This window comes from Manis javanica, chromosome 5 (assembly GCF_040802235.1).
Source record: "Manis javanica isolate MJ-LG chromosome 5, MJ_LKY, whole genome shotgun sequence".
In the NCBI taxonomy this organism is placed as follows: domain Eukaryota; kingdom Metazoa; phylum Chordata; class Mammalia; order Pholidota; family Manidae; genus Manis; species Manis javanica.
In genome coordinates this window covers 158449314-158472730 of record NC_133160.1, presented here as the reverse complement: position 1 = coordinate 158472730, position 23417 = coordinate 158449314, and the positions used below count along the sequence as shown (strand labels likewise).

Here is a 23417-nt window from a genome sequence, read left to right as displayed (position 1 = left end):
ACTGGGGGTCAGAGAGGTAAACCCCCTTTGAGAAAGCAAAATTCTAGGGAAGCAGATTAAAGCTCTGAGCGTCTTCCAAGCAGAGCTACCATTTGAATTAGATGTGTCCATGACTCTGAAGGGTATGAGTCAGGCACTGAGGCAGAGACAACCAGGGAGAGTGCTCCTAGGATTTTGGTCCCAGCTCTGGAAGGAGACAGAAACCCAATATACCCGCTAGAGAAACAACTCCTAACAGAGCACACAGTGTACCTCCAGGTAGAGCGGCCAGTGTAGTAGCCAGTGGGCTGAACTCAGAGGGGTCTAGCTGGTGATTAATCATGAGCCCTGGCCTTTATCCCTTTGCACTGACAGTTGGGCTGTTCTAAAAGGATTGACCCTGTGGCTTGGACAATGGTAAGCCAAGGGATGGGTGATCATGACTAAGCCCCACAGAGTCAGAATATGTGCAGACATTTGGGTCAGCCTGCAAGAGTCCAAGACAGTCCTCACTGTTTTCTACATCCAGGCTCATAAGGCACTGACACCCCTTGGCAATCAGGAGCCTGAAGCCCTAGCTCAGGGTGAGCCCACATTATTGGTCCTTCAGTAGATACAGCAAATCAGGTGCATAGAAAGAGCAGCCACCATTGCTCCCAGGTGGGATGGTTTATTGCCAACAATGCCAATTACCCCTGAAATATAGTGACTTAGTTAATGCAGTAAGAGCATATCCTGTGTGTTCTAAACAACACCCAACGTGATTTCCAACAGAGTCTGCAGCCAGCCACCAGAGTTCCCAACAGGCAAGGAGCTGATAAATTGATTATATTGGACCTCTCCCTCTGAGTGAGCATTCTGCATAGGCCTTGGTTTCTGTGGACACTGCATCTGCCCTAAGCCAAGCTTTCCCCTGTCACCATGCAAACCAGGCTGCCACCATAAGGGGACCAGAGAAACTGAGTACCGGGTATGGATACCCCTATTGACTAGACAGTGATCAGGGGGTCACATTCCAAAGTTCATGATGCTCAAGACTGGGCAAAAGAACATGACATGGAATGGAGATTTTATAACCTCTATAATCTGCCAGCTGCAGGGTTGGTGGAAAGCCAAAATGAAATATTAAAACTGCAGATTAAATTACAAAAAGGTAAGGCTATGTTGCAGTATTGTCCCAGGCTTTAATACATTTAAATGATCAACAAGTAGAGCCTGTTGTCCGATGTGCCAGACCCCTGCCAAGGCACCCAGTACCATCAGGAGGTCAACAAGACAGCCACTGCCCGGCTCTACTGTGGATCAGCGCACTGTGCCGCTCACACACCAAGCCCCCTCACACCTGGGGAAGGAATTATCTTGTAGGATTTTCAGTGGGGTGTTCCACTGGGGCGGGTAAGTTCCTTCTCACCCCTGCCCTCTCAGGGCACGTTGTAGAAGGGGACATATGAGGTGGTCGGAGCTGGCCACAATGGGAAAGGGGGAACTACTCAGTCTCCAGCGGGAGCCCACTGTCCTGCTGCAAGCTAGACCATAGAAACGCCCTTCACCTGGAATGGAACAGGCACGAATGAAAGAAGGAAGAAGGCGGGGGTTCTGGTCTGGCATATTCTGCCCCTTAGTCCATCTCCTCAAGCCTGACAGTGCTGCGTCCTCTGGCCAGTACATATGGTGTGTATAGCCGGGTCAGTTTCTTCAAACTATCAACATCCCTCTCCTCAAGGCCAGGTGCGCACGTTCTGCTTCCCACTGGTAAATATTTGGCCACCATCTTTGTTCCCTCCACTGGCCTGGAGGCCATTGTGGAAGCCCTTACTAAATTCACCCAGCCAGCCTAAATGACAGCAACGAAGCTTGTCCTTACTGAACACTGAAAGTTGTCCTCCAAAACTACATAGCCTTGGACCTTATTACGTCTCCGCAAGGAGGCACCTGTGCCATTATCTGCACAGAATGTCGTGTGTTCATACCTGGTGAGTTTGCTAATGTATCATCTTCATTAACCACATGAAGACACAACGGAGCACCCTGGGTGATCCTACTCCAGCCGAGGGGACTTAAGAAACTAGTGGTTTGTTTGGATCTTGGATTCTTAGTGAAAAAGTTGTCACCAATTTGGAGAATCATTGCTGTAACCTGTGTCTTCTCTCACATGTGCCTGCACTGCTGTGGCGTCTGCCTCCAGTGTCCCCAGGGAACCAGTTAGCTGCAGAGGGAGCCACCTCCATGCTAGTAAAACCCCTTGCTGACTCGTTGGGTCACCTGGTGGAGGAAGGGGTCACATGGGATTATAAGAGCCTCTCACCATGGGTGGAGTGTTGGGGGAGAGCATCAAGAAGATGTGGCCATCTGTTGACCAGGAATCTGGATCCTGGTAATCTGAGGCTCCTCACCCTTTTCCCTGTCCTTGGAATATGCATTTGGCTTCCATTTCCTGCCCCCAGAAGCCACCGCAAGGACATAGCCTTGAGACAGTGATGTGGTGTAGACCATCTGGACTAGACATGTGACTGAAACAGTTAGGGCCTCTATATAAACTAAGATTTTAGTGTGTGGGTGTGGAGGCCACCCAAGACACATAAGCTCCCTTGCTTAGGAAACCTGCCACCAACCTACCTGGGGTGGCCTGCCTCTGTTTAGTCTCTCTTTGCCCTCTGTGTAGGGGGGCCTGTTTCAGATTTCACCTGGGAAACTCCTGAAGAGCTCATGAATGAACAGCTTGTCGTTTTAAATCTTAGCAAACATAATCTCATTGTTCAGACAAATTTAGATTTGCTGTTTCACATTTGTTTCTTTGATATTGAAGTTTCTACATAAGGGTCTCTGACTTAAGTTGACATGGATGTCAAATCTTTACTTTTGAGAGTATTCAGTTACATTAATAAATGATAAAGTAGTTTGTAGTTTATAAATAGTAGGTGAAACCTTTTAAGATGTTTTGAGTTCAGAGAAGTCACAAGAAGTTTGACCCAGGAAGAATTCATAAGATGTGTTAGACATACGTATAAGAACAGCATGTTTGTGTTTAACATGGAAAGATATTGCAAGTGATTAAAGGACCAAGAGATACCTAATATTCTTGAGGTTTCTGAGTACTAAATGTTTACTGTATTCCAAATATATGAGAGGCACTAACTATTCAGGATATGCTCAATATACATATGCAGATACTTAATATTAATGAAGTCTTAATTCAGATATTCATTGGTAAAAAATAGTCTGGTCCCATATATCCTCTGCTCAAGAAACACAAAAAGAAACCCATGTCATAGATCAGGTTAATTGCCATGCTATAGCAACAGTCAGGTGTACCTGTTCTCGTGTCAATAGAGCAAGCTCATGTCATCGGTCAGGTTTGAGAGACCTCTTGCCCAAAACTCAACTTTCGGGAAAGTCAGTGAGGCAGTGAGAAAGGAAATATGAACATTAAGGCCTCTGCCTCCACCCCCAGGATTCAGGTAGTGTCATCCCTCAATTCTGCTTGCACCCTGTCTTAAATTTGTTTCACTTACCCCATCCATTTTCACTTGCTTCTTCTTACTATGTTTTAAATTGGTTTCATAAACCATTTGATATGAGCAACTTAATTTGGTCTGTGTGTCTTCTTTCTTGGATAGCATGCCTGGAAGTGTTTGGGGGCCCCACCATTCCATCAGGCCATTTTCCACACAGTGCAGGTCATCACACAATCTATGTCATTTTAAAATTGCATGTTTCCATATGGACTATATTATATGGGGAAAAAAGGTCATAGGCTAAATATCCTAACATGGTCTGGACACATTTTCTTACTAACTGATTCCAACCACAATCTTTATCCCACTTATGTTATTCATTACAATGTCATCTGGAAACAAGTAAAAGCCTTATTCATTTTATGTTTACTTTGCAGATTCACCATAAACTATTTCTATCCATTCCAGAATGCTTATTAGACTATTTCTCCATCACCACATAAAATCTTTTAGATATACTGGAAAAGTGACTCTCAAAGTAATAATTGCAGTAACATTTTGAAGTTAAAAAATGAAAATGATCTAAAAGATAGTTGTCTTAGTAAGACATTTCTTACTTCTTTAGTGATGTAGCCATCTTTATTTATATCATACAAATTAAATGCCCAGTTGAGTTTTTCTTGTACTGTCCCCCGTAGCAAAATGGAAAGACCCTTGATGAAATCCTAAAAAGAAATAAAAGTACATTTTGATATGACATTTAAAAAAAATCTAAGACTCAGATTCTGATAAAGTTCTCTCTCAAATGATGAAAGCAAGGGTTATAACCTTTTTGATTTTGAACTATTTATTTAGCAAAATAATCAATGGGTCCTTGGTCCTGTTTCTGATCTTGGTCAAATGGGGCCCTTAGCCAAAATCATCTGTTGTGGCCATCACTCCTTGGCTTTAATATTCTCATCTTCCAATTGGAAACTGTGACTTAAATCAGCTGTGGAACTGGAAATTGTATCAGAACAACACCCAAGCAGCAAGATGCAGGCTGTAAGTGGTATTGGCAATAAAGTGCACACAACACTACAAGAACACACAATTCTTTTACTGAAAAGAATCTAACACTGCATCTTTTAGAATACAAGCACATCCATAACGTAATTCCCATGAAAAAGATCTGCTAACAAGAAAGGTGGACTGTCCTTAAGATATGGAACAGTGACAACTTTTACTTAGAAATCAAGTTATAGTGTGCATGCTGGCAGTGGTTAGGAGCACGGTGCTGGAGGCCAGACACTCTGCATTCAAATTCCAGTTATGTCACCTGATAGCTTTTGTGTCCTCAGACAACTTGACATCCTTTTGCATCAGTTTCCAGATCTGTACAATGGAGATTATAGGACCTACTTCTTAGAATTTATATGAGTATTAAAAGAGTTAAGTTGCGTATAACAATGACTGGCAAGGGCATGAGCTATGTAAGTGCCAAGTAAATGGAACCCTCAGCCAGTATCATGGTTAGGCTGATTTGACTGCATTGTAGATGAACCAGATTAATTTGATAGATTTCATATATATTTGTTGTCATGGAGAGTAAACACTGTAATGTAATTCTGAGTTCACATAGAGTTGATAATTTATTGTTAGATAGAAATGAAAGAGCAAAAGGAAAACCTGGATGTGGACTTCTGGGTGAATTCACATTGTACATTTCTACATTCCATCATTTTATCATTTTCCTGTCTCAATTTCTTATGTTTTTTTTCCTACATCTTAAAATAGATAACATTCATGTAGCTCAAAATTTAAAAATTTCTAAGATGTTTGGGAAAAATGTTCTCCCTGTTCCTGGACACCAGCTACCCTATTTCTTTCCTCATAGACAAGTGGCAGTAGGAGGTTCTTGTATTTACTTCCAAAGAATTTTCATGCATATATAATTAAAGAGCACACACACACACACACACACACACACACACACACACAGACACACACACACATATAAATATCTTCCACCTTGCTTTACACAGATGATAGTCTAGCAGGCTATTCTAAACTTTTTTTTTCACTTAATGAGTTTTGAAAATAACATTAATCTTTTCCACTCTTGCATAGAATCATGAATGTATCATAGTTTATTTAGCCAACTTCTCATTGATGAATATTTAAAGATTTCTAACCTTATTAAAAACAAAGCTACAAAGAGTAACTTTATATACACACTGTTTATATGTCAACAAGTATATCTTGTGGGTATACTTGGATATAGTACTCAGAGGTAGAATTGCTGAGTCAAAGGATTTGAACACCTGTAAGTTCTAGAGTTATTTCCAAAATGTCCCCCAATTTTTCCCCTCAGAATCTATGTATAAGAATATCATAGCTCATTAATACTTTATAGTATCAAACTTTGATCTTTTCCTTTTATGGATAACTATCTCTTTCTTAGATTATTTACATTTCTATTTATTGTATTATGAATATATTTGAGCATTTTTTCCAAATGCCTTGATTTATAGAAACTCTTTACATATTAGTGAAATGAACCCTTGTCTGGAATATGTCTTTAAGTGTTGTTTTCCAGTTTGTCATTGCTTTTGATTATTATATTGATTTTTGTAAAGTAGGCATCTTTTCATTTTTATATTCTAGAATTTGTCAGTCTTTTACTTTATGTCTTTCGGTTTATATCATATTGAAAAGATCTCCATTCCAAAGTTACAAAGTTTTTTCCTAGCTTTTTTCTAGTACTTTTGAAGTTTACTTCTCTATACTTAAATCTTTATTCCATTTGGAATTAATTTAATGTTTTTAGATAGTTATCTTGTTTTCACAATATAATTTATTACCCACTGATTAGAGATTATTTATGATTTATTACCCACTGTTCCTATGTCCTCTTTCTTACCCCGTTTTCCTCTCTCTTATAAGGAGCCATGTGATTACCTGGAGCCCATCCAGACATTCCAGAATGATCTCTCCATCTCGAATCTTTAATCACATCTGCAAAGCTCCTTTTACCATGTAAGGCAACATACTCACAAGTTTCAGAACTTAGGATATAAACGTTTCTGGTGGGCCATTATGGAGTATACCAAACTCTTCTATATTTTAGGCCTTTTTGTTTTTTTATTTGTTCTCTCATTTCTCAGTCATATTTATTTATAGGTATTTAATCCTGCTGCTGCTGCTGTTACAAATGAGGTATTTTCCTTTTTACATATTCTAAATTAGTTTTGATTGTATTTATGAAAGCCTATTTATTTTTTATAATAATTTTGTATGCTGCCAACTAAATGAGTGTTCCTATTGTACATGGTATTTTTTCAATTGGATCCCCTAGGTTTTTCATGAATGTGATAATAGTAGCTGTTAATGGAGTTAATTTTACCTCTTCTTACGAATTTTTATGTTTTTAATTACGTCCTTTTTCCTAATTCCATTGAATAATGCCTCTGGAACAACAGTACATAACGATAATAATAAATAGACATCCTTATTTTGTTACTGCATTTAGTGAGGCTATTTCTGGAGCTTCTACTTTAAGCATGGTACTGACTTTTTATCATATTAAAGAAGCATATAATTACCATTTTATTGAAAAAATTTATCAAAAATGACCATTGACCTTTTTTTGCAGAAATGGAAAAACTGATCTTCAAATTAATAAGGAATTTCAAGGGACTCTAAACAGCCGAAACAATATTGAATAAGAAAGACAAAGTTGGAGAACTCAAGCTCCAATTTCAAAATTCAAAACTACAAAGCTACAATATAGTGTGGTACTGGCATAGGATAGATACATAGACAATGCAGTAAAATTGAGAATCTGGAAATAATATCTAACACCCATGGCCATTGACTTCCAATGAGGGTGCCAAGACCATGCAATGGGGAAAGCATAATCTCTTCAACACATGGTGCTGTGGCAACGAGACAATATACCTACTCTACATCCTGTCTTTATTCAGGGTGAAATGTAGAATGAGAAATAAAGATGACTCATGAGAAACCCACAAAAAACTCTAATATTTAGTAGGCAGAAAGAAGAGAAGCTGGCAAAGGATCTTGAAAATAAGTTGCTAAAGAAATGAGAAGTCAAGAGAAGAGTGCATTTCACTAGGAAAGGATGCTTCGTGTTGATACAAGATGCTGCTGGGGAACGAACAGTGTTCATCCCTTCGGCAGCATACAGGTCACCAGTGACCAAGGGGAGAAGCTTCCATGGAGTAGAGGGAGCGAAGAGTGGTGGAGATTCTATGTGGAATACTGAACAGTCCTCGCTGACCATGGCAACAGAGGGACAAGGCACTATCTGAAGAGGAATGTGGGATCACAGGAGAGATTTGAAGATGAACGCTTTGAACACTGAAGAAAAGAATCTAAAAAAGGAAAATGCTTAAACACGTGTGTGAGAAAGAGGGAGAGTAAGAACTGAACTGGTACTCCTGAGACAGTGGGAGGGATCTAAATGCAGGGAGATGGTCCAAGCTGTGAAGAGAGTGGGTATGTGTGCTCAGCTAATACAATTAAGGTGGAGAACACGGTAGCAGACGCCAGTAGCTGACAAGAGGTGAAGAGGAGCGAGTCCCCATCTGATAGCTTTCGTGGGAGTCATCTGCTTGGGAGTGAGTCACATAGTAGGAAAGGTAAGAATTGGAGGTTTGAGGAGAGAGAAAGAGGAAGTCCTACTACTAGACAATAAGGTGACTTACACAAATTATAGGACAGTAGACCTCCCTTAAAATACTTTGCTGTCATCAGCCAGGAAATTGTAAAACAAATATAAACCTATGATTTATTACATATTGTAATTAAGGGGTAATGACGCTGTTTGGATATGTGCACTATACAGTTGCAAACCTTAAGCTTTGGCTTTTAGGAAGGTATAAAGTAGTCACCGCAGAGCACGGGAAGGTAGGCTTATCAGAGAAAGATGGCTGGACAATTTTGAAAGGCCAGATGAGGTTGATGGTTATCAATGTAAACCTTACCTGTTGTTTCAAACCACAGAATAGTAGTTATATGCCCTTAGTTGTAAAGCACGTATGGATACAAGATCTTGGAAGACACGGAGCATCATTTCTCAAAATTTAGCTTGCGGCAGGGCCACCTGGAGGACTTGCTGAAACAGATTGCTGGGCTCCAGCCCTAGAGTTTCTGATTCATTAGGTCTGGGGTGGAGCCCAAGGATTACATTTCTAATAAATTCCAAGAGGGTACTGATATTGTTGGCCCAGGGATCACACTCTGAAAACCGTTGGCCGACAAGAACCATCACTGGCATTACCCCCTCACCAAGCAGAGCAGACCAGAGCAACAATGAAAAATGTAAAGACAGCACTTTTAGTCAGATGTGGACTTTTGTTGTTTGCCTTCCTAGTAGGCCCCTAATTTCCAATTCATGCTTCATCCAGTTCTGCTGAAGTACACCCCATCTCCAGTTCTAGTGATGAAACTATGATGTGAGCAAATTTGGGGAGCACATTACATCCCTTGGATCAAGGCAGTTGCTTCTAAGGTCACATTAAATTAAGTTGGAGGAAAGGGTGCGTCTGTGTGATTCCCAGGACTTCTGCTGGGTATGGTGTATAATGCAGGTGCTCTCCCTTCCCTGCTGGACATAACCAATCATGCCTGGAGCCCAGGAGCCGTTGGTATTTTCTTGTGACCCTAGGGGAGTCCACCCTTACATGGTAGCCAACTCTATCTCTGGATTTTTTGTTCCTGCGAGCCAATGAAGTTATCATATTGTCCTTGTTAGTTAATATATAATTTTCTATTATTTGTGAACAAAAGCATCCTGATTCACCAGCCGATACTGAATTCACACTTTCCTCTTAAATGCTATGTGCCCTGAAACTACTTCCATGAAAAGATAACTATGGTTTTTGAGCACCCCCATCTCTTTTAGTACACCATCTTGCAGGATGATTATCAATAAAGTTATTCAAAACAGGAACAATTCCTTATTTGTACAAAAGGAAAATGAGAAACTCCATGTGCCTTTTGTGGTTTTTGCTCCACATTTTTTCTGAATGGTAATTGAAATCTGTCAAGCAGAAGTTGCAAGCTTTAAAACAAACAACTGCTCTCAAGAGTACTTTGAACAATTACCTTACTTTCATCTGTAAAAGAAGGTTGCATCTGTCCCTAATGTACAAAATGAGAAGAAGGGGATCAATACTGAATTCTGGTTTCCATTCTCTTATAATTAAGGCTAAAGAAGGAAAAAGGCATAGGGATTTAACTTTATAATATCCTAGTCTTATTCAGTAGTGAGTTTTATTTATCTACTAAACCTTCATTTAATGCCTTAATGCTGGTTACTCTGCTGGGGACACTAGTCCTCCTGTGTTGGAAGATGTCATTGAGAGGACATGGCTGCTAGTTGACCTGTGAGCTGGACCCGGCAAGTGGAAGCTCTCAACCACTCCCTGTCCTTAGACCACACAGTTTGCTTTCTGCTCCTGGACAAGAGACACATCAAGGACACAGCCCTGAGAGAGTAAGACGGTGTTGAGACCATATGGATTGTATGAACCCAGTCAAAGCTTCTATATAAACTTATAAGTTTCTGATGGGCAGGTGTGGAGATTTACTCTTCTTGTGGATGCCCAAGACAAGCCCCGGAGCTAAGTTCTCTTTCTTATTAAACCTGCCACCTACTAATCTGAAGCGGCCTCTTTCTTTGGCCCCTCCTTGCACTTTGTGTTTGGGGCCAATTTGAAATTTCACCTGGAAAGGCTCCCACATTTGCAAACCAACATTCTGCCACTCCACCTGCTACTCAGAGAACATCATGGCTTAGAATCGTGCATTTGGAGGTATTTGCAATCAACAGTCCCATTTATAGATGGGAAAACAATGTTAAGTATCTTGCCAAAGGTTAAGAAGTTTAACTAGTTGGGCAGTGACAGATTCAGTATGCAAAGTCATACATATGTATATACTATATTTCTTATTCTATGCTTGTTTACATATTTCATGAACATTTTTAAGGCTATTTCCTCTAGTATGACCTCCCTTGATTGCAGTTAAACTGCCACAATAGTTGAGCTACTCTTGGAAGTTTTTGAAAGATACAATTTCTGGTACTATCTAAATTTTGCATTTGTTTGGAACTAGTAAAAGGTATCAGCATATCTTAAAAATAGCAAGAAGCATATTTTCCAAGATTCACAGTCTGATTTTGTTACATAGATGAGATTATATATTTACCTTGATTGATATACAATACTGACTTGTTTATGTAAGTTAGTGTGTTAAGAGGTAATTATGGTCACATTAAATTAAGTTGGAGGAAAGTTTTTGGTTTGATCTCACTGGAGACTCTTAAAAATTAATGAATTTTTAAACAAAAATCATAAATGTAAATATATAATAAATATATATATAAATATAATGTTTGATTTATATAAAAATAAAGAAAAGAATATTGAAGAGAATTGCCATCACATATAATTCTATCATCTGTTTACATTGAATATTTCTATTGTCTTTTTTATGCATTCCTTAGCATATATTTATAGTAAAGGTCAGATGGCATATATACAATTCTGTATATTTCGCTCAAAATTACAAGCATTTTCCCAACCACTGAAAATTCATTGCAACATCATTTAAATAACTACATATTAGGTTGAACAACATGAAATTGCTAATATTTTTGGTATCTGCCAAAAATAGTAATTTCATATAGTTTAATCTCATAATACTATTACAGTGGATTTTGAACACTTTGGACCTAAAATCACAATAAGATTACATTTTAAATGAAAATGTTGCTTTGCAAGTAAGATTCTCTTCTATTAATTCAAAAAATATTCTTGTCATTAAAACCTCCATTAATTCTACCAACTACTAATGGCTGTAATCTGGAGTTTGAAACACTTCTTTGTCATATGGATATGTTGTAATTTATTTAACCATACTTCCCATTGTTGGATGTGTAAATTACTAAAAATTTTTTCTTTGTTATAAATTATGCTATGGTAATAAAACGATGTTCTGTATTCCCCATCATTTCAACTTTTTCCTTAGGAAATAAATAGAATTCCTGGTTAAAGGGCCCTAGGAACACTGAAATATAATAGTAATAATGACTACAGTTTATTAATTGGGAGGGTTGTGGTAGGCAATTTCCATGTATTGTTTCATGTCAGCCTCATGCAACAGAGGAAATAAATATTGTCTTTGTATTAGAGACGGAGGCTCAGAGAAAATATGTAACTGAGCCAAGGTGTACAGTCAGCGAGCAGTGGAGCTAGAAATTGAACCCAGACCCCTGACTCAAAGCCCAGGCTGCTGTTTTGACTAGAATTGAAGCAATGGGCTGTGGTTATACAGAACAGTGTATAATACAAACACACATTATGTCTCCTTTTTTGATACTATCTGACATAACTGTTAGGTGATATGAAACAGTGACTCATAGTAGTTACAACTCACTTACTTTCTGATAACATTTGTAAAACATTTAGATGTACCAGGAAATTCATAATTCTTGCCATAAAATTATTGTGTAGATGAATTAGAATATGGCCTTAGCTGAGTCAGTATGTGAATATATGTACCACTTTGGATGCTATAAGAAGGTAAAATCAGCTAAGAAGAATCCCATTGGTTACATGTCCAGGAACACTGACCAGACAGAGAGACAGAGAGAGAGATAAATTATCTGCAACTGCCCAGAGGTTAACCAGAAGCAGTAACATTAATTGACCATTTTCTATGTGCCAGGCAATTTTCTAAGCTCTTTAGATCCATCATTTAATCATACAGTAGCCTTGTGAGGTATTCTATTATTGTCATCTCCATTTTACTTTGTGGAAATTCAAGCACAGAGAGATCGAGGAATTTGCCACGGGTATCACAGCCAGAAGGGACAGATCTGGATTTGAACCCTGTGTCTGACTGTCAGACGTGTGCTCTTTTAGAAGACAGATTTCTAGAGTTTCCATGGATGTTGGAGTATGAAAAGAGGAGACTGACAGATTCTAAGACTGTGGCAGGAAGGATATTACATAATCCTGGAGCATCTTGTAGTCCCAGAAAGAAAGGAAGTGATGGAAGAAATGAACAAAACAAAAGAAAAAAGCAAATAGAATGATGAGGACATGTTGAGAGAACACCAGAGTCAACTGGCCAGGTCTCCCCATGGCCAAGCTAGAAGAATTTGTGCAACAAAATAAATAAGGCCATAGGAGATTAAAACTCAAAGTATAAAATAAAATAGCTATTAATCCACACCAATGTAAATAACTGATTGAATAAATTCATAAATGGGAGAGAAGAAACAAGTTTCCCATGCAGACTAATTCCAAGTAAGTTATGTAGAAACTACCCTAAGAAGGTGAAGCATAACTACCCTCTCCTTAAGTATAGGCTGTGCATAACTTCGTTCCAAAGAGTACAGCTTGGAAAGAGGGGAACAAGAATAAGTGCAGTGGAGGAATACCGACGCTACGTCCACCAGGTCATCAGGATGGAAGCGGACAGCATAAATCATGTTGAAACTATGTATTCTTGAAATTAAAGGGCCCTTTACCTCTGTGCTCTTCCTCCTCAAAACACATATGACCAATCTAATCATGAGAAAATACGCATCAAACAAATTCTGAGACATTCCAAAACAACTGACCATACTCAGAACTGGCAAAGTCATCAAAAACAAAGCATATCGGAGAAACTGTCACAGCCAAGAGATGCCTAAGGAGACAGGTGACTAGCCTACATAGGATCCAGGACCAGAAAAGGGATATTCCTAAGGAAACACGAAGAAAACATGGACTTCAGTTAATAATAATGTATCAATATTAGCTCATTAATTGTAGTACATATACCATATTAGTGTACGATGTTAATAATAGAGGAAGCTGGGTGTGAGGTGTATGGGAACTCTGTGCTATCTTTGCGATTTTTCTGTAAGTGTAAAATTGGTATCAAATCTGTAAAATTTATTTAAAAAACAAATTTAAAAAAGGGCCCAACCTTCAGACTTTAATAGCAGATATAGATATTTATTGTATGCTTTTCTCTTGTCTATCTTGTTATAACCTTCTGTTATCCCGAGGTTCATTAAACGTTACTGCTTGTACTGTGGGGAGATTTTGGGGACATGTCTTCGGGGGCCACAGGAAGTGGTAGGCTGGGGCAGCTGTGGCTGGGTTAAGCTGGATACGCTGGATGCACATCCCAGGGCAGGACTACAGTGAAGGAGCAGGCCAGAATGACAGGTGATGACAAAATTTAGGACACGTGTAGCATGGCCACATCCTCTGGGAATCAACAGAAATGTATAGATGGAGCCCAGGGTTGAAGGACCCTCAGGGTGAGAATAGTTGGATTCTCCAAAAAGTAGCCATAAAAATAGGAGAATATAGCTCTTGGAGGAAACAAAATTCTGTCTTTTGTTTGCTTTTCTATCCCCAGCACCTTGAAGACTGGCACAGAGTAGTGATCAATAAATATTTGTTAAATGAATGATTGAAATGAAAAAATTCTGAAGTTCCCTTTCATGTATTTCCAATAACAGCAAAGCTTCCTGGAATGGTCCCTAGGCAAGAGCAGAATTATGTGTACAGTATGTGTAAGTGTGTGTGTGTGTGTGTGTGTGTGTGTGTTGAGCAATATACGAAGAATAAAATTTAATGATTACTCTCTGATAGTATCAGAATTATAAAGCTATTAGTAACATTGCCTACATAATTCCCATTGATGTCTGACATCTCAAAAAAATAGATATTAAACTTGACAAAATAACTCATCCTAGAGAGAACCTTGTCCCATAACCATAACTGATATTCAGGATGAAAAACACTTTTTTTCATCACTGTGAATGATGACAAAGAGATTTCTTTTTAGGTTTATAATGTATCCAGGGGGTGCAACTCACATTCTATTCTGTATGATTGGATTGTCAGTGAATGTTGTTTTCTGGAAGCTCTGAACTGTATCTTTGAGGCCAAGTCATCAATTACCTATAGGAAGCAAGTATAGCTATTCCATAATTGTTCCAATGAAAAAATACATTCTAACTCATCCTCCATAACTCAAGTAAGCATGGCATTTGGGACACGTTCAGTGGTGTATATTGCCCCGAGGGTGGCAATGTTCAATAGAAGGTAACTGTTGAAATGGTGGTAAAGTTGCAGGGTTGATTATGCAGCCAACAACTGAGTCGGTAATCAGTGATTTTTGAGCATGGCATGGACTAGTAAGCAGTAATTGTAAAAGCTGGTGACAACACTCAGTAACCAAATCATAGAATGCCATCTTAGATGTTAGCTCACAAATATTGTGGCTCTGTTCTTTGGTGGGAGTCAGTCTGTTATGGGGTTGAGAATGGGGGTTGGAAAGCGATGGTCTAAGGGTCAAATATGGCCCACCATGTGTTTTTATAAATAAAGTTTTATTGGAACACAGCTATGCTCAGTTATTTAAGATTTGTCCATGGTTGCTTGAATGCTACAACAGCAGAATTGTAGAGACTGTGTGGCTTCTAAAACCAAAGTATTTACTATTTGGCCCTTTTCAGAAAGTTTGATGTCCCCTGGTTAAAACCATATATTTTAGAGACAGGCAAAACTGGGGTTCAGTCCTGATTCTGCCATTTACTAGCTGAATGACTTTGGATTAGTCACTTAAGCCCTCTGAGTTTGGGTCTTCCCATCTCTAGCATGAAGCTAGTAACACAAGTCCTTCATTTTTTTATCTGCACTTCACCACCTCCCTCCAAAATATTTTTTATAAGCAAAAAGAAAAATGCTTATTGTAAAGACAGCAAATTTTGGTGCCAAAATTCATTCAGTGCCAAACCTGTAGTGAACTGACATGAAACTATTGTTAGTATCAATTTGCCTATCAACTGATCTATCAATATTGCATTAATCAAAGGACACTAATAGCTATATCAACACTTCCAAATCTTGGTGGCTTAACACAATATAAGTTTATTTGTTACTCACACATAGTGAAGTATGAATGGGAAGGTGGCTCTGCTCCATGTAGTCATTCAGAGACCTAGGATCCTTCCACTTTATTTCTAGGCCAATTGAAATATGTGACCTCACAGTCTCTCCAGATGGGAAGAAACAGGAAGGAGCATGGTCACTTCTACCCACATCCCATATGTAAAAACTCAGTCATAGTGGATTATATGGCATTGGAGCAGTAGCAGTATCTGCCACGTTAATTGTTTATTACATTTTTTTTGTTGTTGTACAAACATTATACACTTGATTACAGCATGCTGCAGATACTGCTGAAGACACTAAATAATATAGACTATAGGCACTGCATTACCTTTCTAAATCTACAACACTCTGAACGATAAAGCTCAGCTGGCTCTGAGGACTTCAGATGAGGGCCTGGGTCTCTATATACCTTAGAGAAAGGATAGCACAGCTGCTGAAATGCATTCTGGGCCAGACTTCCTGAGTCAGAATCCTGCCTCTGTTACTTTCTATCTGTGTGACTTTAGGCAGGTTGCTTAACTTCCCTGTGATTCTCTTTCCACCTTTGCTAAGAAGAAGATAATAATACTACCTATGAAAATTTAAAAAGTCAGTGTATTTAATTCACTCAGCACAATGCCTGACATAATGGGTTCTAAATAAGGGTCAGTTAGTATTATTGTGTGTAGCTATCATTATTGTTAATATTTTTTAAGCAGTACAGTGAGTGACATACAATGAGTGCTTTTTATATAATTAGATGCAGAACTCTTTCATAGCATCGTGGACAGAGCAGTTATCTAGCCTTTGGTGGGACAAGTTCAATGGTAGAAAATACTGTTGAATAAGATGACCAATGTCATTATGATTGGCTTGTTAGGAAAATCTCCTATATAATAACTGCTATGATTAAAATCTACTAAATATTGAGCATGTATTTGGTGCCAGGCAGTAAGCCAACCCTTTCACTGACATTATTATTATTTTTCATTCTTACATTACCCTGTGTAGTAGTTTTGCTTGTTCATGTTTTACAGAGATGAACACTAAGGTCCAAAGGGTTTAAATACTCAGCCCAGTGTATCAGCCATTTGAAGGCAAGACAGGGATTAGATCTAGTCACAGATAGATTTAGGGTCTCTCTTGTCTTATTCATGCTGTTCTTTGTGTTTAAGCAAATGAAGTAGAAAACTTCCATTTCCCTTTATTATAGAATCAGAATGGTCTCTGCTGTACCTCCCAGGATGCTATGCTTCTCAAAATATGTTCATTGCCTAAATCACTTCTGTTTTCTAGAGACTTTCTAGGTAGTTAATCAATTTAGAAGCATAACTACAATAGCCTTGTGTTAAATTTTATTTTGATTCAACATTTACTAATTAAGCCATTAGTTTGCTTATAAAGGAAAAGGCATTTTACCCTCATACTTATAGTATATAGCCATTACAACTAATTCCCCAGGTTATAATCAATGTTCATCACAATTACTAGCATTTTACATAAATATTATAATGGAAGTGTTATGCATAGTCCCATATCATTAACACCAGGCTAAATTTACATGTGAAATTAGATATAATATGCTATGGGTAATTAATCGTACATCTCTTATACATATAAATAATTTCAAGTAATGAAATCACTAGTAGATTTTGCCTTATCGTTCTCTGCAAGCTAACAATGAAAGCTTTGATTAGATGAACTGGAACCTTCTATATTATAACTAAACTAAGGCTGGGCTGTAATTAAACTGGTTGGTTAAGTGCAGTAAACATGAATACAATTTTCATGGGATGATCTTAGCTGCCTTAGCAGAAGAAATGTTACAGGGGACAGGTACCTATGAAATTCTTCCAGGTTCCCTTTTCCACCACTAACTGCTGCTGCCTGCTCTGGGATATCACCTTGACCTCTTTAGGCTTCTTAGTCCACACCAGCCACTGCCAGCTTTTACTCTTCTCTTCTCAGTCATGTTTCTTGGTTATCAGAGATGGCTTGTTGAGCTTCCTGGCCCAGGATCGTCATTAATAGCATCAGTGTGCATGAGTAGCTAGTATGTGCGAGCAGGCACTTTGCTGCCCTTATAACCCTGCCTCTGGGGCCACTGACTCAGTGGCATCTCTGAAGGCTGCACCTTGCTTTTTCCATTGTGACTGCACAGAACCTTGCTCCCAGATAGTTGGAGATGAGTAAATGAACGTTCCCTCATAAACATGACAAGTGTTGTTGAAATGTACATACACCCATTCTATTTTAATCTATTGACCTTCTCTCTTCTTTCTCATCTTCAGTGCTTTAACTGTAGTTTGGACTTACATTGGCTCCTGTTGGAACTCTTAGAATAAAGAGCTGCTAATTGGTCTTCTTGTTTCTAGGAATATAGCCCTGTTATCTTAACTTCCCTGCAGAGAACTCCTCAAGGATTCCTTACCACCTACAAGACCATGCAGCCTCCTTATCATCCTGCCTTAGACTGCCAGGATCGGAACTTAGCCTCAGTACCCAGCCTTCCCTGTTGGCCCTCTTTTCTGTATCTGACATTTTAGGTGATTTACAAATGCTTTCTCTTCATTCCCAGGCCTCTGCCTCTGCCTCACTCCCCATAGCTTCCCAGCTTGAACCCTTATTCTTTCGACCAGCTCCTGTTTGTCCTTCAGATCTAGTTCAACTCTATGACCAGGCTTCCCTGACATAACCTCACCAATACCTTCTTTTGTTGATCCTTTTCCATAATCTGCTGTCCTTTATCACAGCACTCACTGAAATTCCTGCCCATGTGTAAGATGTACCCTACCCCACTCCCAAAAAGTTGACCCAACAAATGACCTTGCTTCCATTATACAAGCTAAGTACCCAATTCTAGTGCATGTGTGTGTTGGGGGTAGGGGGGATTTCTCCACATCACCAAACAATTCTCCAGCACTAGCTAGGTGTCTTACAATCTAATTAAATTCTGACAGTTTCTACCTGGAGATAGAGTTAGATAGCACCGGTTAAGGATTTGGTCCTACAAGACAACCCACCCCCAACTTCCCATACCCCAGTCCACCCAGTTCAGATGACGTTTGCAAGTCCAGGTTTTCATATGTGCTCCTGACCAGTGGGTTACAGATTGGTGGTTTCAACAAACCCCTCCTTGGTCTCAATCTCTTTGTCAGAACAGCTCACAGAACCCAGAGAAACATTTTATTTACTGGCTTACTGGTTTGTTATAAAAGGACATACCTCAGGAACATCCAGGTGGAAGAGATGCCCAGGGCAAGATACAGAGCAAGAGCAAGACATGCAGAGAGCAAACTTCCATACTCTGCTAGCGCACAACTCTCCCCACATCGCCATGTGTTCACAAACCCGGAAGCTCTCCAAAACCTGTTTTGGGGTCTTCAAGGAGGCTTCATTACATGGGCATGATTGACTAAATCATTGGCCATTGGTGAGTGAACTCAAGCTCCAGCCCTCATCCTCTCTTGGAGGTCAAAGATGAGACAGAAAGTTCCAGCCCTCTAATCACAAGGTTGGTTTGGTTCCCCTGCAACCAGCCCCCTTCCTTAGGTGAGGTCCAAAAGCCATTTCATCAGTATAACAAAAAACACCTTTATTGCTGTTATCGCTTAAAACTTCCAGTTTTAGGAGCTCTGTGCCACAAACTGGGGACAAAGATCAAACATATTTTCTTATTATAAATCACAATATCTCACTTATATGAAAGAGAAAAACCAGAATTAATTACAATGTAAAATAATAGATAATTCTATTCCCTAGAGACCAAGTATAGCTATTCAAAATAAGCATATAAGAGGAGCTGTCCATTCTACCCATAGTTTTCCTAACAAAAATGAAAGGCAATAGTCCTCACAGATGATCAGAGTTAGTGTTTAGATTATTCTCCTAACATTAGATTAAAATGTTACTACCCATGACATGCTATGTACCATATGAATGACATCACTATGTATATATTTCATGCAATTTTGTTCATGAAGTATCATATACATGTGTTAGGCAGAAAGACAGATATAAGCAGGATTAAAAGAGGGTGGGGCCCCCCAATAACTCAGGGAGTTAATCAGATTAATCCAGAGAGCCAGAAAGCACTCACAGACTCAATGTCCTCTGCAATGTGAGTTTAATTCACATGCTCTGATTCTGGGCTGACCTTGAGACTTGCCCTAGTTAATGCAGATGAGATAGGGCAGAGATATAAGACAAGCATCAGAATTAAAAAATGCCAAGATTAGCATAATAAGAACAGGAGGGACTTATCTTAAGGCTAAGATTTCACTTTTGAAAGGAAATGGAGAAGTTAGATTCCTAATATTCTTTGCTAATCAGCCAATGACTAATCTTAAGGCAAGGCAAGCTGCCTTAACTGATAAGTTCACAACACTTGGAAGTGGCCACTAACTTAGAGAGGAACAAAAGGTTTGTCCTACAGAATTACCTAGAGGACTGGCTGTAAACAAGGATATATTGCCTCTCACTGGAGATAGACATCGTGAGACCACCTGACAAGAATCCCAGCTTTTGGGAGCGCCTCCTCCTCTCTGAGGTTGCCCACATTAACCTTTCTTCAAGTGTGTCACTCTCTCTGTCCTACTTCAAATTAGTAGGGAGCAGCTACTGAAAGTTCTGATTTGGGCTTGCAAGTCTCCTGGGTGACTGGACAGAAGTGCAGCTATACAATCATGCTCCTTAGTTGCCTGCTTGAAAATCTCTTTTCACTGCCTTTAGGAAGTTCTCAGAACATAATCTCTCCATCCAGTGCTCTGTGGCTCCCCCAAATCCTGGAGTGGTAGGGACTTAGTTCCCATGCCATGCAGATCCATGTGGACACTGGATTCCAGATGACACTGGCTTTAGGAGTTGGCAGGGGATTATGCCCTATGTGGAGCAGCAGTTCAATGAGCTTGCCTTTCATCTCTCTGTTTTTTCTTCCTTTCTGCTTTATTCAAGTAAACCTGATTTTACTCATGCTTTATTCAAGTAAACCTTTTTCTACCTTGACTCTAGCCTGCTCCTTCTTGGAATGTATTCAAATAAAACTCATTCTGCTTCACTTCTGTGTCTCCCTCGTTCATTTCTTTGTGGCAGTGAGGACAAGAGCCAAGGAGAACAAACTCAACCCCAACATAAGCATTAGTAGGATAAAATACATGCTGGGTATTCTCATAGATATATATATAGATGTATATACATACATTTATACTCACACATATATAATATATAAATCAAATATGTAATAAATGCAAATATTTATAATTATAAAATATTTTAATATATACTATATAAGGCATATATAATAAATATATAATAAATACATATATAATAATATATAATAAAAATATATATTTAGCTAGCATATACATATACACATATATAAAATACACAATATATAAAATATATTTTAATAATTTAATAATGTAATTATTAAAATATAAAGTGTATAAAATACATTTAATAATTCAACAATAATATGTAAAATATATATTAAAATATTATATAAAGTATATACATTCAGTTATATGAATATCCAGGACGTATTTCATCCTACTAGTGCATCTATATAATACTTCATGAACAAAATCAAATAACCCAAAATACATAATTTGAAAAGCGATTTCTTTGTAAAATTGTCAGACTGGTAAGTACACCCTTTTGTTATATTTAATTTCTTTCTGGTCTCCTCCATTTACTGGGCCTTCAAGGCAGGGTTTGATTTTATCAGCTTTGTTTTTCCAAGGCCTACATTTGTAATTGGCCCATGGTAGATGCCAGTAAATGTTAGGTAAATTGTTGGCATTCAGGGATTGTTGTCATGTGACTGGGGAAATGTACTTTTCTTGTACAAACAGATAAGAAGAAATAGAAAGCAAACCAATGTGTGCTGTTATTTGCATTTCTTTTGAAAGGTAAGGGTAACTTGTTGAGAACAGAATTAGAGAAAGGAATCATTGGGATTTTTTCCCCTGCTCAAGAACTATCATGTAGTACTAAAAAGGAAATTTAGAGCAATAAATGCATTAATTAAAAAATACATTAAAGAAGAAAAAAATATCTCAAAGAACAATGTAGCTTTATACCTTAAGGGTACAGAAAAAGAACCAAGATTAAAATTAGTATAAGAAAGGAATTAAAGATCAGAGCAGAAAAAAACAGAAGATAGAGAAACCATAGAAAAAATCAATGACACTAAGAGTTGGTATCTGGAACAACTGTTGATAACTATGGTTAACAAAACTGAAAAATCTTTAGCTAGACTAAGGAAAAAAGAGAAAAGATTCAAATAAATAAATCAGAAATGAATGAGGAGACATTGCAACTGACGCCACAGAAATAAAAAGAATCATGAGGCTACTATGAACAATTCTGTGCCAACAGACTGGAAAGCCTAGAAAAAAATGGATAAATTCCTGGAAACATACAACTTACTAAGATTGAATCAGGAAGAAATAGAAAGTCTGAACATGAGATTAAATTGATGATCGAAAATCTCATAACAAAGAAAAGGCCAGAACTGAATGGCTTCACTAGTGAGTTCTACCAAACACTTAAAGAACTAACACCAAACTCTTCCAAAAAGTGAAGAAGGAATACTTCCAAATTCATTTTATGAGGCCAGAATTACTGTGATACCAAAGCCAGATAAGGACACTACAGGGAAAGGTGATTACAGGCAAGTATCCCTGATGCATATCAATGCAAATATCCTCAACAAAATTATAACAAACTGAATCCAGCAGCACATTAAAAAAAAATCATCCATGCCTATGCGGGATTTATTCCTGGGATGGAAAGATAGCTCAACATATGAAAATCAGTCATTAAACAGAACAAAGAATAAATTAGACATTAACAGAATAAAGAATAAGAATCACATGATTATCTCAATAGATACAGAAAAAGTATTTGAAAAAGTTCAATGCTCTTTCATGATAAAAACTCAATAAACTAGAAATAGGGGGAAAGAAACTAAATATAATAAAGGCCATATATGAAAATCCCAGAGATAACATCATGCTCAGTGGTGAAAAATGGAAAGATTTCCATTTAAGATGAGGAACAAGACAAGGATGCCCTCTTCTATTCGACATGGTGCTGAAGTCCTGAGCAGAGAGATTAGGCAAGAAAAAGAAATTAGATGATATGATCTTACATATATAGAAAATCCTATAGACTCCACCAAAAAACTGCTAACACTAATTTAAAAATTCAGTAAAGTTGCAAGATACAAAATCAACACACGAACATAAGTTGCATGTTTATATACCAACAATGAACGATCTGAAAAGGACATTAGGAAAACAATCCCATTTACAATGGCACTACAGAGAATGGAATAAAATACTTAGGAATAAACTTAACTAAGTAGGTGAAAGACTTGTGTAACAAAAACTACAAAACACTGGTGAAATTAATGAGATGCAAACAAATGGAAAGTTCATAGACTGGAAAGCAATATTGTTAAACTGTGCATATTACCTGAAGCTGTTTGCAGATTCAATGCAATCCCTATCAAAATCCCAACATTTTCTTTTTACAAAAATGGAAAAACACAATTTTACAGTTCTTATGGAACCATAGAAGACTACAAATATACAAATCAATGATGATGAAGAAGAACAAAGCTGGAGGCATCACAAGTCCTGATTTCAAAACATATTAGAAAGCTATAATAATCAAAACAGTATGCTAGTGGCATAAAGATAGACCTACAGACCAGTGAAATAGAATAGGAACTCAGAAATATATCTGTGCATGTGATTTTTGACAAGGATGATAAGAACACACAATGCAAAAAGGGGAAAAGTAGTCTCTTCAACAAATGATGCTAGAAAAACTGGATATTCACACCAGAAAACTGAGATTGGATCCTTACTTTACACCATATACAATTATCATTCAAATTGGATTAAAGACTTAAAGGTGAGGCCTGAAACATAAAACTCCTAGAAGTAATAGAACTGATCTTGGTAATAGTTTTGTGGAAATGACACCAAAAGCACAGGCAACAAAATCAATCAATAAATAAGTG

General features: G+C 38.1%; 1 protein-coding gene across 5 annotated transcripts in view; it reads right to left on the bottom strand.

Annotated features, from left to right (window-relative positions):
- KCNIP4 (potassium voltage-gated channel interacting protein 4) overlaps positions 1 to 23417 on the bottom strand; it is a 1115920-nt gene that overhangs the window by 6712 nt on the left and 1085791 nt on the right. For all 5 annotated transcript variants that reach the window (XM_073237778.1, XM_017680981.3, XM_017680973.3 and 2 more), the window contains exon 5: positions 4052 to 4159. In XM_073237778.1, coding sequence (XP_073093879.1) covers positions 4052 to 4159 — 108 coding nt within the window. The remainder of the gene's footprint in view (positions 1 to 4051; positions 4160 to 23417) is intronic.